This window comes from Etheostoma cragini, chromosome 17 (assembly GCF_013103735.1).
Source record: "Etheostoma cragini isolate CJK2018 chromosome 17, CSU_Ecrag_1.0, whole genome shotgun sequence".
NCBI lineage: Eukaryota > Metazoa > Chordata > Actinopteri > Perciformes > Percidae > Etheostoma > Etheostoma cragini.
Window position 1 is genome coordinate 8,970,416 of NC_048423.1, and position 15,508 is coordinate 8,985,923.

The 15,508-nt window shown below is 37.6% G+C and overlaps 2 protein-coding genes across 2 annotated transcripts; one reads left to right on the forward strand and one right to left on the reverse strand.

The window, feature by feature from the left end:
- Nucleotides 1-3,099: 3,099 nt before the first annotated feature.
- Nucleotides 3,100-7,428, forward strand: ppp2r2d (protein phosphatase 2, regulatory subunit B, delta). The gene is made up of 10 exons (XM_034899104.1): nucleotides 3,100-3,329; nucleotides 3,524-3,598; nucleotides 4,117-4,214; nucleotides 4,330-4,495; nucleotides 4,618-4,730; nucleotides 4,812-4,989; nucleotides 5,105-5,269; nucleotides 5,583-5,752; nucleotides 6,303-6,394; nucleotides 6,505-7,428. Exons 1-10 carry the CDS (start codon nucleotides 3,323-3,325, stop codon nucleotides 6,782-6,784), a joined length of 1,344 nt encoding a protein of 447 aa, XP_034754995.1. The 5' UTR covers nucleotides 3,100-3,322; the 3' UTR covers nucleotides 6,785-7,428.
- A 518-nt stretch (nucleotides 7,429-7,946) lies between these two features.
- Nucleotides 7,947-11,940, reverse strand: bnip4 (BCL2 interacting protein 4). The gene is made up of 6 exons (XM_034899108.1): nucleotides 11,705-11,940; nucleotides 11,174-11,345; nucleotides 11,011-11,071; nucleotides 10,751-10,857; nucleotides 10,209-10,358; nucleotides 7,947-8,823 (listed from the first exon to the last, which is right to left on the reverse strand). The coding sequence occupies exons 1-6, from the start codon at nucleotides 11,745-11,747 to the stop codon at nucleotides 8,778-8,780; spliced, it is 579 nt and encodes a 192-aa protein (XP_034754999.1). The 5' UTR covers nucleotides 11,748-11,940; the 3' UTR covers nucleotides 7,947-8,777.
- Nucleotides 11,941-15,508: the final 3,568 nt, after the last annotated feature.

Consider the following 15,508-nt stretch of genomic DNA (forward strand, 5'->3'; position numbering starts at 1 on the left):
CACACACACACACACACACACACACACACACACACACACACACACACACAGTCACATCCACAACACTAAACTTGTAAAATCGGAAAAATCCAATGTACACAACAATTAAGTTGTACGGATTTTTAAATCACAAAATAGGCCTATAAATTCTCCTTCACAGTTTATCATGTTTTTAATAGTGTACTATAAGTCAAGGCAGCTTTTTAACTGTAATTTATAAAATAGTATAATAATGTAGTATAATATAGTTTGTTAAGACAATTTTGGAATGCAAGTTCAATAAAACAACACTTGTATAAAGCATTTCTGAGCTGTATTTAGTATCTAGTTGTTCTGATCTGACCATAGTATGATATCTTTACCCACACTACTTTCAAATCAAGTGTTTGTACTTATTGCATTCAACATATAATGTCTGTACTGCCTCAACAGAGGGCTACACCATTTATTCCATACAGTCAGAGGTAGAAGCTATCAAAGTTTAAAAAAAACTGAAAAAACTGCAAACCAATTTGGTGCTGTGTGGAACTGGACAGGGCTCCCCATGTAGAAGTAAAGAATGTTTTCAAAGTTCAAATGGTTCTTCAAATAATGATGGTTTTACAAAACACCGACTGAAGCGAACATCCCTACTAACTACAAACAGGATCATACACAAGTAGGTGTCAACTGCTTACTGTGATTGACTCTGTTTGGAGACACTATCAGGCAACATTTTAGAGGACTATAAAAGTGTATAGTTTACACTAATTGCAAATTAAAATGTGTACCTTGTGAGCTTGTATAATGTCACATTGTTGTGTTATATTTCTATGCATGCTCTTTCGTCTTAGATCATTCAGCTTGTATTTATACTACAGGTACATGCTGGTCTACATATACACCTCCTTAACCTCCAGGCCTCTGCTCTGCTTCTCCCAAACGGACGCTGTGTGAGTGATGAGAGGGATGTGGAGCTCGGCAAAAGCCGGGGAGAAGGTTTTGGTGAGATTTGGTCCACATCTTTCTGGGTCCATCCCTACCCCACATGCCACCTCCAGGACAATCTGCAGATGTTGCAAACAAATTTAAAATCACTATGGAGACAAATACCAAGGTACCAAGTAGTATTATCCAGAGTCCATAATCAAAGTTGCTTAAAGTCAGTGTCGGTGATTGGCCAGCTTCAAAAACACATATGACCTGTAATATTTGGTTAAAAACAAGCAGTATTTGTTACCACTTCCGTGCCACTACTATAAGCCATTTTAAGATAAAAAGTAATAGAAGAATATTTTAGCAATTATGCGGGAAAAAAAATACCTTATTTCACTTTTAGCCAAATCAGTATTAGAATTGTGTTTCTTTCAACTGGTGTACTAAAAACAACGTATGTCTGTTTATTTTATTTTATCCATGTGGCCCAGATATTACATATTCTCACACTTCATCAGCATTTGCCATTTTTATTTTTGGGAAAACGGCTTTTTATTGCACAATCAGCCCCTATGCGCTATCCTTCTCCTCCCAATTCTTGACAACCCTAACCCTTCAGAGAGTGCTGTTTACAGGAAAATAAGCATAAAACTAAAAACAACTACCACGGCTCTGACATATTTTTTTGTTAATATATATATGTATCGTGTTTTTGAGCATGTTATGCTCACAAAAATAGAGATATAAGTGGCATACTTTTTGACAGATTCTGAGAATTGGGTTGAGCAGAATTTGAAAAGTTTGTTCCCTAATGTCATTTCCACCATTTGAAGAAAACTACACATAATGATTGGAAGCATGCAATGAAAGAGTTTGGTTGATAGAATCAACCAAAATAAATACTTTCCGATTTGAAAACAAAATCTAGATAGATAGATAGATAGATGGATAGTTAGATAGATAGACAGACAGACAGATAGATAGATAGATAGATAGATAGATAGATAGATAGATAGATAGACAGACAGACAGACAGACAGACAGACACATATATAGATAGACAGACAGACTGACAGATAGACAGATAGATAGATAGATAGATAGATAGATAGATAGATAGACAGATAGATAGATAGATAGATAGATAGATAGATAGATAGATAGATAGATAGATAGACAGATAGATAGATAGATAGATAGATAGATAGATAGATAGATAGATAGATAGATAGATAGATAGATAGATAGATAGATAGATAGATAGATAGAAAGATAGATAGATAGATAGATGGATAGATAGTTGTAAAACATTAAAGTTTTCTGAATTTTGCAACATCACAAACTTTTCTCACACCACTGCTGTAATAACTGTACATGCATGGGTCATTGTGGCAAGTCTGCAGCCTATGGGGATATGAACAACGTCCTGTAGAAGCCAAGCCTAAATGAGTCATGGCCTTTTCAGCAAATTATCCTTATTCTTACAGGCCACAAATTCAAATACTGATACTAAAATGTGTTTGTTTTAAATGTGGACTTGTTTGATGGGTCAGGTTTTACAGACTAAGTAGCGAAGTACAAGGAAAAAAATCATAAGGTTGGTGTCTACATTCGTTTACACATTGGGGTGCAACAAACTCAACCAAAATGAACTTTTTTAAATTTCATCTTTTCCCCACTAGATGTCACCCATTGACCATACAATAGAAGTCAGGGTACTGATCTATGGGTACGTTTAAGGTGTAATGCAATAATGAGTCAAGACACATTTTATATCTACCATGAACAGTGACCAAGCAAATTAAAAAAAGTTGTATCGTTAATATGTAATTTGTTTAGGCCTATGTGTTTTACTTTTATCGCTGAAAGATATTAAGCAATTACTATCGTACTAATAATTGATACATACCGGGCCATTGAATATGAGACTAGAAAAAAATGTTCATGTGGTTTTATGCTGGACATATCTATCTAGTTTATTTTATTAGGTTTAGTTCAACATTAATCAAAATACTTAGTGTAGCCAAATACTATTTGTAGGCCAACATTTAATTCATCACACTCATCCGAAGACCGCTTAATTGGCTTTACCAGACAATATGAGCAGGTATTAATATGTAATGTGAGAAGAAAGTTGAATGTATAGAACATAAAGACTCACTGCACATTATTGATGCTCAGGCGGATGGATGGAGCCAGGATGTGGCATGTGTGCATGACGTCATTTCTCCATGTACTGTGCGCCATTTTGGAAGAAAAAAAAAAATCACGGATAATTTCTGTGGTCTTGACAGATCTGGACCCGAGTCTTCACACCGATTGTGGATGCTATCTATTTGCCCCAGCAAGTCGCTTTGGTTGATAAGGTATTGGAAGCTGTGTACAGCAAGAGCTGCTACATGAAGCAATGGCGGGTAAGCTACTTTTGAAGGGAGGAAAAGGACCCACCTCACTTGGTGTGTGTGATGGCCTGAATCTGCAAGTTAGCTTGCCAATGTTAGCGCTGGCAAGCTAAGTTGCTAGTTGTCAAACTGTGTCACTGTCAGGTCATTTTATCGCAAGACGAAACGCGAGTCAGATACAAACTAACACTGTGTTCTTTTTACAGGAGTTGCAGGAGGAAATGATTTTCAGTGGTGTTTCTCTCAAGTGAAAGGAGCGATAGATGAAGATGTTGCGGAAGGTATGTAGCTAACGATAGCTTGGCGGCTAGGCTAAAACGATGGGTAGCTAGCTGTGTGGTTTAATGATGATGCTCTGTGGCCTTCAGATGAAATGCACGGTAGCTAGAGGGTCCCACAGGTTTAAATATCAGACTGCTGTCGTGATTGTTGTGAGTTTGTGGATTAGTAGCACAAACGCCCTTTCCTCTGTAATTCACTGTATGTCGCTAGCTAGGTGTGTGCTAGCTAGGTGGTGGCTGAGCTATTAAAGGGGAGCGACCGTGTCCATGACGTCAATGTGCTGCGTCCATAAATTGTAGAGTGACATCATTCTTGTTTTCATTCATTCATTCATACATGAATGGGTGTACATGTTGTGCGTCTTTGCCTGTCAGTGCACCTGATGTTTAATTTCACTAAAAATGTCTCTGGCCCCTGTCTGCAGTGTGACACAGTAGCATTCTAGCTGTCATCAGAACTATCATCGTGAAAGCTGAGCCATTAGGTGTAATTCACTCTGATTTGTGTCCATTTTCAGCTGACATAATCTCAACAGTTGAGTTCAACTATTCTGGAGAATTGCTTGCAACAGGAGATAAAGGAGGCAGAGTAGTGATATTTCAACATGAACAGGAGGTAAGATCTATTTGAAATGACAGATGAGTATCTCCGTTGTCAGTATTACGTCAAGGTTATATACTGACTTAGTTGCGATGACAATGTATATAACCTGTGACTTGTTTGTTTCCAGTCTAAGAATCGTCCACACCTGCGTGGGGAGTACAACGTCTATAGCACTTTTCAGAGTCACGAGCCAGAATTTGACTATTTGAAAAGTTTAGAAATTGAGGAAAAAATTAATAAAATAAGATGGCTACCCCAACAAAATGCTGCTCACTTTCTACTTTCAACAAATGGTAGGAGTTTACTTTTTAATCTATCTATTTTGGTTGATTGGTGATATAATTAATGATCTCTATCAGATAATTGTTCTTCACCTCTAAATTTTTCCACTTTCTTATCTGTGTTACTTTGTCAGATAAAACTATCAAATTGTGGAAAATAAGTGAAAGAGATAAAAGAGCAGAAGGTTACAACCTGAAAGATGAAGATGGACGACTCAGAGACCCCTTTAGAATCACCTCTTTACGGGTATGTTTAATCAGACCTGTCTCCTTTTTTGATCCTAGCTTTTTGAGAATGTAGTCTAAAAATGCATGTTGTATGTTTCAGGTACCAGTACTGATGCCAATGGATCTCATGGTAGAAGCAAGCCCACGGAGGATCTTTGCAAATGCGCACACCTATCACATTAATTCCATTTCTGTAAATAGTGATCATGAAACGTACCTCTCCGCAGATGACCTAAGAATAAATCTATGGCACTTGGAAATCACAGACCGAAGTTTTAGTATCCTTTTTTTCTTCATCAGAAGATATATTATATGGGGCTCATAAGCCAATAGTTTCTGCATTGTATCATAATGAAATGTAAGACTGCTTGTTCCTTAACAGTGTGTTCCCAGATATTGTAGACATCAAGCCCGCCAACATGGAGGAACTGACAGAAGTAATCACAGCTGCTGAGTGCCATCCACACCAATGCAATGTATTTGTGTACAGCAGTAGCAAAGGCACCATCCGCCTGTGTGACATGCGAGCAGCGGCACTCTGCGATCGGCACTCAAAGTGTAAGTGGTGCTATGTATGGTCAATAAACTAGGATCTCAGTGGAAAGTTAATTATCTAAATGTTGACAGACTAAGTGATTTATGAAAAAAAACCTATCCTTTTTCATAAACACTTTATTATTTTCTTCATTTGTATATTACTATAAATTGATAACATTTTTGAAAATTCAAGATGTTGATTACTTTGACATGTGGTAAATAGTGATTTGTGTTTAATGTTTGACATGTTCCAGATTGTTTAAGATGCTTTTGTTTTTTGATTAATTAAAAGGACATTCTGGGAATAAATTTAGAAATAAGACCTTTTTTTCAGTCTTTGAGGAGCCAGAGGATCCAAGCAGCCGATCCTTTTTCTCTGAGATCATCTCCTCCATCTCGGACGTGAAGTTCAGTCACAGCGGACGCTATATGATGACACGTGACTACCTCTCCGTCAAAGTTTGGGACCTCAACATGGAGAACAGGCCAGTGGAGACGTATCAGGTGCATAAACATACTTCTTTAGTGACTTGATATATAACTAGCTTTAACCACTGTGTGAGAAAAAATAAGCACTACAGTGTAGTTTTGTGATCAGGACATTGAACTGTAAGTTTCACAAAACGTCAGGATTTTCTCCAAAGCATATAACAATCCGCTTGTTGTCCTGCTGTGTAGCCCTCACCTGCTACTGTAAATTTGTATTTCTTTAAATTCATCTCAATTTGCAGACATATTTTCTAGAAGCCAGAAATGAAATTGTTATATAAAAGTGATGATGAAGACAAGGTCAGAGAAATACAAAAGGGTATGTTCCCTTGAACACGTGGCGTGCAAGCTCCTCGTGACTCACAAAAATAGAAGCCTCTGTCTGGTTAGGCGAACAATCTGAGGGCTGTTCTGTTCTGCAAATTCTAAGTAAAACCATTCACTGATGTAAAAAGGCAAAACTCAGGTAAAGTATTGTGTAGCAGGAGCCCTTTTAAACTCAAACTATATCCGTAAATGTGCGGCTCAAGTGAATATTTAAGTTAAGCAATGTGTTTTCTTTTAGGTCCATGAATACCTTCGCAGTAAGCTCTGCTCCTTGTATGAAAACGACTGCATCTTTGACAAGTTTGAGTGCTGCTGGAATGGCAGTGACAGGTATGTGTCCTTGCTCTTGCATAGGATAGCATTTTCAACAGTTTCTTTTGTAGTATTTATTTATTTTTTTAAAGTTAATTTATACAATTTTCATGTTCTCTCTCCATCAGTGCCATCATGACCGGCTCCTACAACAACTTCTTCCGAATGTTTGACCGCAACACCAGGCGGGACATCACGCTGGAGGCGTCCCGGGAGAGCAGCAAACCACGGGCTACGCTCAAACCACGCAAGGTGTCCACTGGTGGCAAGAGGAAGAAGGATGAGATCAGCGTGGACAGCCTGGACTTCAACAAGAAGATCCTCCACACTGCCTGGCACCCCAAAGATAACGTGATAGCTGTGGCAGCCACCAACAACTTGTACATTTTCCAGGACAAAATCAACTAGAAGATTTGGGGCTCCAGAGGATAGGGCTTTTACTGTACCTGTGTAGTTAAGCCTACTACTTGTCTATCTGTATAAGAAGAAACAGCCTTGTTCTCCTCCTGGTGAAGAATTCGAAAGCACGTGTCTACTTTTTTTTGCCACAGGCGGTTGATCCATAGACCTGTTTTATTTTGAATCTGAGCTTAGGTTGTTTTTGCCTTTGGCACCAGGGCACTCAACATGCCCCTGACCCAGAAAGCCCAATTTGGGTCTAATTGACGGAATGGCACTCCCTAGAGTTCAAACTCTTGAACGTTGGTGTTTGTGTTGACATTTTAAGCCTTCATTTCACGATTTAATGACAGAACTCTTGGAAGCCCTTAAAATGACGTCTTGTCAAAGTTGTAACATCATCTCAAAGTTTTTGGGCCCTCTGAAGCACGGATTAATGGGCCAATGAGCCTAACTGTAACATTCCCCCATTGGCCATGTATTCAGGCCAAACTACTGGTGGAAGAGGCCATGAATTTGGAAAGTGGACTTCTTTCTTTTCTTCCCCCTCCCTCCTCTTACTTTACCCCAGTCAATACGGTGACATAATTTCACTGACTGTATCTACTCAAGTACACCTTGTCATCCACATAATAAAAGAAACTAAAACTACAGATGTGTTTTTAAATTTAGAAGTATGTATTAAAACATGTTTATTGCTTTGCATGTTCTTATGTTGTAGAGAGGTGGAAAAATGTCCAGTCACACCACTGTCTTTGAGCAGATCTCAAGAAAACTTGTTTAGGAAATACTATTTGGGGTGACCGGTTTGAGAACCACTGTTGGAGACAACTGATAATGTTTGTGTCAAGAGATTCATTTCTAGTTTTTGACCATGTTTTAGTATGCAGGCTGGAAACTACATGGCACAAGATGGGGCCCAGGACAAAGGGAATCTGCAGCCTTAAAACCTACTTCTATCAGTGACAGCTACAAGTTATGTCCCCAAATGTTTTACAAACCTCATGTGCATTATTTGTAAATCCTATTTTATAGTTATGTCCTCATATACTGCTGCTATATGTGGCTGTCTATGAAAACACAAAGGAGGTAAATTGCACACTACACAGTTTGTGATAGAGTGCCTCCTAATCATGTAATAAGTAGGAAATTCAGACAGGCCTCATACATGTGCCCTTATTCATTTATTAGGGTTGTCACCCAAATTTGAACCGCAGATTGCAAATGTGGATCTTATCTCCGTAGTTGTAAATGCAGAAATGAAGGTTGACTACACAACATATACTGATGACATTAAAACAAACATAATGCATTGTCTTTGTCCATTGATTCATAACATGGTGGCAATGTATTCACTTGTTTATTATTTTGACCAAAGTTCAATAAAATTTTAATTGTGTTCATCTGCATTTGGTCATTTCCTTTGATAAATCCATGTTTCTACATATTAACTGGTTTATAATTCCATTAGGACCATAAATAAATTTCGGACTTTTTTTGTGTAGAATGAACTAAATGGACCACGTCAGTGCTAAACAATGCTTTCTCATAACCACAATATACAAGTGCAGGAATCGAGCAATCAATAATGGAAGTAATCAAGTTAACACTAGGCTAATGATCCCTTGAACAACAAAAAAACGTCAACTTTATCCACAGCTGATCAAATAAATTGATTATTAACATATTTTTTATCATTACAAAACCAAAAAAGGCAATGGAATATAATATACATTAGTTCCCTAACGTGCAGATTTAAGGAGCAGGAAGCAGCAAAACAGTCATCTTGAGGCCGGGATACTGACTACAGCGAGGAGAAGAGGTTTGGTCACTGTTGTCTTCTGGGGTTAACACCATGAAACAGCAATAACAGATCCTTAACTCTCTACGCTGGTGTGAGCTAAGCGGGGCACTCAATCAAATTGGATTGTGTCACATGGCCACATCTCTCTCGATCATCAGAAGGTCCCATTTAAGGCATGCCAACACACCACCATCCTACTTAGTAGGTGTGTAGGTGGGAAGTAAGACGCTTCCCAATATATATCCTGAAAAAAGAGAGACAAACGTTTAAAATAAGATGGTGCTGAACAAACACACACAGACACACACAGACACACACTTTAAATTAGAGCTCAACCATACATTAGCGGGCCTATATTAGGCATTTATAATGGCCGATAAAATGAATCATTTATGACAAAAAAATTATTCTGATGAATGAATATAAAAAAAAAAAACGGACGGTCAACCACGTTAATTTTATTTTCTGTTATTGTGTTTTTCTTCAAAGGACTTTAAGTTTCATATCTTAAGTTTGTTTTTTTATACATTTTATTTATTAGAACTTTAACATATTTTGATGTTCCTCTGTTCTGTTGTGACAATAAAACAAATTATCGGCATGTTTTTTTAGTTTATTTTAGTTATTTAGAGAACTCCTAAATAACTACAAATAACTAATGTTTATGTTGTGTTAAGCGCTTCTGGGTTTTCTTTTTTTAAACATATATCGGCCGATATATCGGAGTATTGGATTTATAAATAACCAAATATTTGTATTGGTATTGGCCTTAAAAATCCTTTATCAGTTGGGCTCAACTATAAATACACTGAAGCTGGGATTTGATGCAGTTACATCATCACCATAGGTTTGTCACTAGAAAATATATCTGTGCCATCATATGTATTTTTAAAGTAGCTCATTGACACAAAACATTGTGTTTTGACAGATACTATTGGTACTAAACAGAATATCCAAATAAAGCAATTTTTTTGCTCTACATTTTTTTTTAAACAAAATATGGAACACTCCGGAGTGGCCTGTTCACTCTCAGGGTTAGATGCAAAGCCCTGAGTAGTTTATTTGTGCCGTTAACCCACTAAATCGGAGACATTGAACGTGAGAAAACCTCATGGGTAGCCTTTGGCTACTGGACATTTTGGTCTGGAACTGCTCTTTCTTGTTGTGGCAATACGGCTCTATTCTGCAAGTGTGAGGTTCATGGAAGTAAAATATCAAGAATTTGTCATAATACAGATAAGTAAAACTGTTGTTCCACCACAAAAAAATCTGAACACAACACTGGAATCACTCTCAAATTGATTGACAGGCTATTTAATGCAGCGATTAACACTAGACAACCACTAAATCCTTCATGCGTGGATGGAGTCAAAGGTCTGTTTGCATCAGCAATGTTTCTAAAAATGTATGACTATTTGATAAACAACAAGTACATGTTTAATCTGTTTGTCAAATTATTCTATTATTTTTATGAAGACACATCAATCCTATGTGGTCAAAAATCTGGGCTTTTAACCTTATTTTAAGGACCCCTCTGCAATTTCCTCTCAAGGTTCTCATTGATTTTGTTTTAGTTTTTTAAGATACTGAGTTGAGTTTGAGAGTTAGAGATTAAATAATGTTGCTTACCCTATGCCAACAGCGAGTATGTGAGAAATGATTAATGAAGGAAGGAAAAGCTTCAGGAAGTCAGCAGAGAGAACACCTCCCTTCTTCATGACACTGGTGTTCCTAATGCTGAGAGAGGTCGAGCGCTTAGGGTACTTCAGCAGGAACTCCCTACGGAGAAGCGCATTAATTTTTCAGTTTTGAATACATTAAAATCAAATGAGCGCCAGTCTAATGTCATACCGGCTCCTCTGCTCACACAGACATCTCTTTTTAATTCTATGAATTGCAATTACAAATCACAGCATTAAATAAACATACTTAGACTTATATTTGTAAGAGCCCAATTGAGTTAACGATTTCCTATTCCTGTTAGCTCTACCATCACTGTAACCACTGCCACTTCACCTGTTGGTCGTGATTACGTGTGCATCTGAATTGTACCCTATTCACATGGTTCATAGTCAACAATTTGCTTTATAATTGTGTAACAGCACATTTTTTGTCTTAAATCTAGGAATAATTTGGTTAACTGAGATAGCACCAGTGAAATTGCTACATACTTTGGTGGATTGTTCTCAGGTCGACTAGACCAGTCCCAGATCCAGTCAGCATTTTTCTTCATCGTATTCTCTACTTCCCGTCTTCTTTCTTGGAAGTCCTCATCTGACTAAAATTACCAGTTGTGGACAACCAAGCAACAATTTGCCATCACTGATTTTTAAAAACAACATCATGCAGTAAAACATAATATGAATGGTTTAATAAAACTACACGTAATTAGTTAGACTTTGACATGTGTCAGTGGTGATAACAAATATACCTGTGAGCTGTTGGCCTCTGAGCCTCTCCACAGAAGAAGGGGGGTCTGGGCTCTACGTGGGCTGTTGTGAAGAAGACAACACGTTGTTCACTTAAGACACATGTATTATCTGTATTACACTACGTATAATAACACAAACTGTGCTTCTATTTCCCCCACAAACCTGTTGCATTGAGAGCTTCCTCTGGAGCTGTTTTTTCCCGACTCGTGCTGTGCATCTAGCAGCATTTTCTCCACGTCACCCTCCTGAAGAGAGGTGGGGATTTGCTCCTGGCTTCCGTGGTGACTAGTACTTTGAGAGCCAGTACCAATAAAATGCAGCTCAACCCAGGAACCTTAGATGAAATACACAGTCTTAACACATTAAATCTGATGGGTGTCCAGTGCGGTATTATTGGCCTTTATAGGCTGGGACTGTCACGCAGGCTAGGGCTACAGAAGAACAACAAATGTCCTTGGCTTGAAGGCATTTTGATTTTGCAACATTGCAGATACGCCACATTAACTAACGCGGTGCTGGGCTGTCTATCCAAGTTGTATAGATCGGTACAATAATGTAGTAACGTCAAGCTTTACCTCGACTTTTTAGCTCAGGCTTTAACGTTAGTTACCTCGTGTTTTCTTAACTATCTGCTAGTGCTAGCATTTACACTGTGAGCTGCAAGATATTTAGGTGATTGACGTCATGCTTTACCTTGCAAACTTTCGTCCGATGAAATGTCCTTCTGGAGCGACATTGTACTGGTATAATTTACGGGTCTGCTCGTTAACGCAGTTGTAGAGGCCTAAATGTAAGCGAAATGGTGGCGAAATCTCTGAAAGCAGCTGAAGCCCAAGCTACCACAATAACAGTGACGCAATATTGTGTTTATCTAAAATGTGATTGGCTCGCTCAGCACGCAGACCGAGCTGCCTCCCATCAGAGCGCGCATGCCCGGACACGCTTCTTGAACAACCTCAATAAACAGGATTGGCAGTCTAATGTTAGCTTTGTTAAAAACTTGGGTTAATAACTTAAAGAGATTTGTGCTCATGCCAGTTCATTTTACATTTTGTTTGAAGCTGAATAATAATTAGAGCAGTTCAACACACCTGTCTGCAGATGGCAGTCATTGCTCATTACACCCTCTCTCTCTCACAGTATGTAATACAAAGCCACACGTCTCTATGTACCTGAACACATTGTGCAAATAATTGGCCTACAAATAAAATTTAAACAAAAATCTAATATACCTGCACTTTCTGTTGCAGTGTATTTACGCCTGTATAGCTGTCTACAGATGAGTTGAGAGATGTCTAAAAATAGTCCGTAGCTATCCTGCTTAAATGAATGCTTTTGGTGTTTTTTGCACCCTGAACTGAGTAGCATAGAAAGACTTTGACCAAAAATCTACTCCACTGACTTTACTATTCCACAAGTGACTCACAATGTGCTGTACTTATACATGTACATAATTTCTTAAACAGCTCTAAATTCAAGGCTGGAAAATTAAATTATGCTTGTTACCATAGAGATTAGTATGACTGATTATTGTTGCAAAATTTAATTATTTCAACAATTGAGGGGGCTTGTTGTTCTGGGGTGTGTTCTTCCTGGCAGAACCATGTTGATTTGGAATATGTGGAGCTTACATCATTTGAAAACAGAAATCATTTACTTGGAGAACCACCAGGAAATATACCTTTTAACCTTTTTTTACATTCTAAAAACAAAGCCTAATATTTGAATAACCAAGCCTATTGAGGGTATTATGTTCATTACTGTTCAATCAGTGTTGTACAACATACAATTAAAAAAATGTCAGTGATGTTGATGCAATAAACAATGCATTCATAGATCAATAACAACAAAATGAGCATTTATGGAAACATAAGCGATAAATAATTTATTACAGGTAATATCTCAAATAATATTATATTATGATGGTGTAAGTTGTTTAGATTTTCATGTAGCACTGTCATAATTTATGATAGATGCAATATTGGCTCTAATTTTGTTAAGTGTTATGAATGTTGTGTTCCGCTCCACATCCCAGCTCTCATTACCAAAATGCTCTCCCCAGATGGCATACGTATCAGAATGGATGCATTGTACAGTGGTAAAATACCTCTCCGTTGCTTCATTCATTACTAGCCACTTGATATTAAGTGTGCTTTAACTACAATCTTAATGTAGAGTTCAACACGGAATCTGATAGAAGACATACGTTATATGGTTATTTAAAAAGAAAAACATTAAACGTTTTCACTTGTGAGCTCACACAAGCAGTGAGCGCTGGCAAGCACTGAATTAACACATGTTGTGATATTATCAAGATGTAAAATCTGTAGTCTGTAGAATTTAAGAATAAAAACCTGAAAGCAGTTCAAATATGGTAAAACTGTATCTGTCAAAAACAAAACAGATGCTACGTAACATTGTATATTATAACATTACACATGTGCCATTTTATTTCACTAAATATTGAATACTGTCCAAAGCCCAAAGGAAGGAAGTTCCCCCTTCAGGCCATTAAATTAAACCAGAAATTACCAACTGGAAGTTTATCGCCAATCGCCATAGATCATCTACCATTATCAGAGGTAACGGCTTAGAGCAGAAAAAAGTCACATCCTGTTTTGCATTAGCAAGATAAATAAAAAAATCATAAAACCCACATGGTACAAGAAAATCTACCATCAGTACCATAGGGAGCAAGGGGACCAGGAGGTCAGTAATCATGGTACAACATTTCACATGAACAAACTTAAACTTTCCAAACTTGTTTGCCTTGTGCCTGCATACATTCACAGTGTCACTCAGCTCTGACTTGATTCCACATAACAGACGTAGTAATAAGTTTATGGTACACCTACCCACATGGTGTTTGGTTCCTTGCTGCCATCAAGAAGAGCCATATCCTTTCTCCAGAAACTTCATCCAACACCTGCTGCAAACACTGCATTGGACCATAAGCTGTACAAGTCAAAAGAGATGCAAGATAAATAAATAGCTAAGCTTAGATCCATTACAGTAGTAGTAATTAGAGATATTGGTATCAGTATCGGTATTGCCTCCTATACTGGCTAAAATGCTGGTATCTGTATCAGGAAGTACCAATACCACGTAATAAAACCCTGAAGAAAATCTACATTAAAGTAGGTTATTTATGATAGATAGCTGACTGTCAAACTGGATAATAAAAAAAGTTCTGTGGCATTCACTGTTTGTGTTTGTTCATGTTTCACAAAGAGATTAACCTTAGCCAGGCCGACAACAAAGAGAGAAATCATATCACATTTACACAGGGATAGTACACAGCTGTTAAAACATAATAAAATATATGATTATTGTATGGGATCAATACTCGGTATAGGCCAATACGCAAGTTCAGGTATCAGAATCAGTATCTATAGCAAAAAATGGTATCGGACCATCTCTAGTAGTAATACTACTAACTCCGCAGCATGATAGGTCTGGGAATGCAAGACTATAGTTACAACATTACAACCAAGTGCCTATAAATGGTAACTTAATGCAAACAAATTAAGTCCTAATTCTTTAATTTGTTTAAATGGGATAGCACCTAAATGATCAGCTTCCTAGTGAGAAAAGCTAAGCAGTGCTTAAGTAGCCTATATCACTTTGCATTGATATTGAATGTTAGCTACATTTGAGTGTTTTTCTGAATGATGACAATCCCAGCTTGTGGGACAACACGTACCATACACGTACATAGTCGGTTTTGAAGATATTTCCAGATTACTTAACGAATCCTTTATCATGGTGGAACAAATCTCAAACAGAACGAAAGAAGAGTTTGAACCTATATTTTCTAAAGCTTTTCAACCGAAGAAAACGTATACATACATACATATCCTCCTTGTTCCTCTTCCACCCAGCATGCACCGTCAAACGTTTTTTATGTTTCTTTATCCATTTAAATATGACTTACAGTTATTAACAGTCCGTGGCTCCATTAAACCCCAAAATCGCGCGCTGATATTTGGTCGCACTCAAGTAGTAACGTAAGAAGATGGGTCACTTCCGGCTGCCATTTTTGCAGGAAACGAAATACCTAGCTAGCAGTAAACGTTAACGGTTAATAGCCTTCTTTAACTGTCTATGTTAATATCTAGCTAGCTACATGAAGCACAACGATTATATTTTGTTACAATGGAATAAAAGTATATTAAAGGAATCTGGAAATTTTCTAAAACACCGGTAAGTGTTGCCAGACCAACTGCAGAATTTTTTTTAATGAAACAATAGCGAGCAATCCAAATTATCAAGCATAACACGGTTAACTAGCTAAGCTAACGTAACGTGCCACAGGGGGTTGGTAAGGGCATAATAACTTCATAAATAATCATTATATAGAAAGCTAGCTAACCCCACTTGCATAGCTATTGTTACTCTAACGTCGCACTTTAAAATTCACCACAAGTCATATGTTTTAAATTGATGATTTACCTTTTTAGGAGTCGAAAGTGACTTCTGTGTAAAGTCACTGCATTT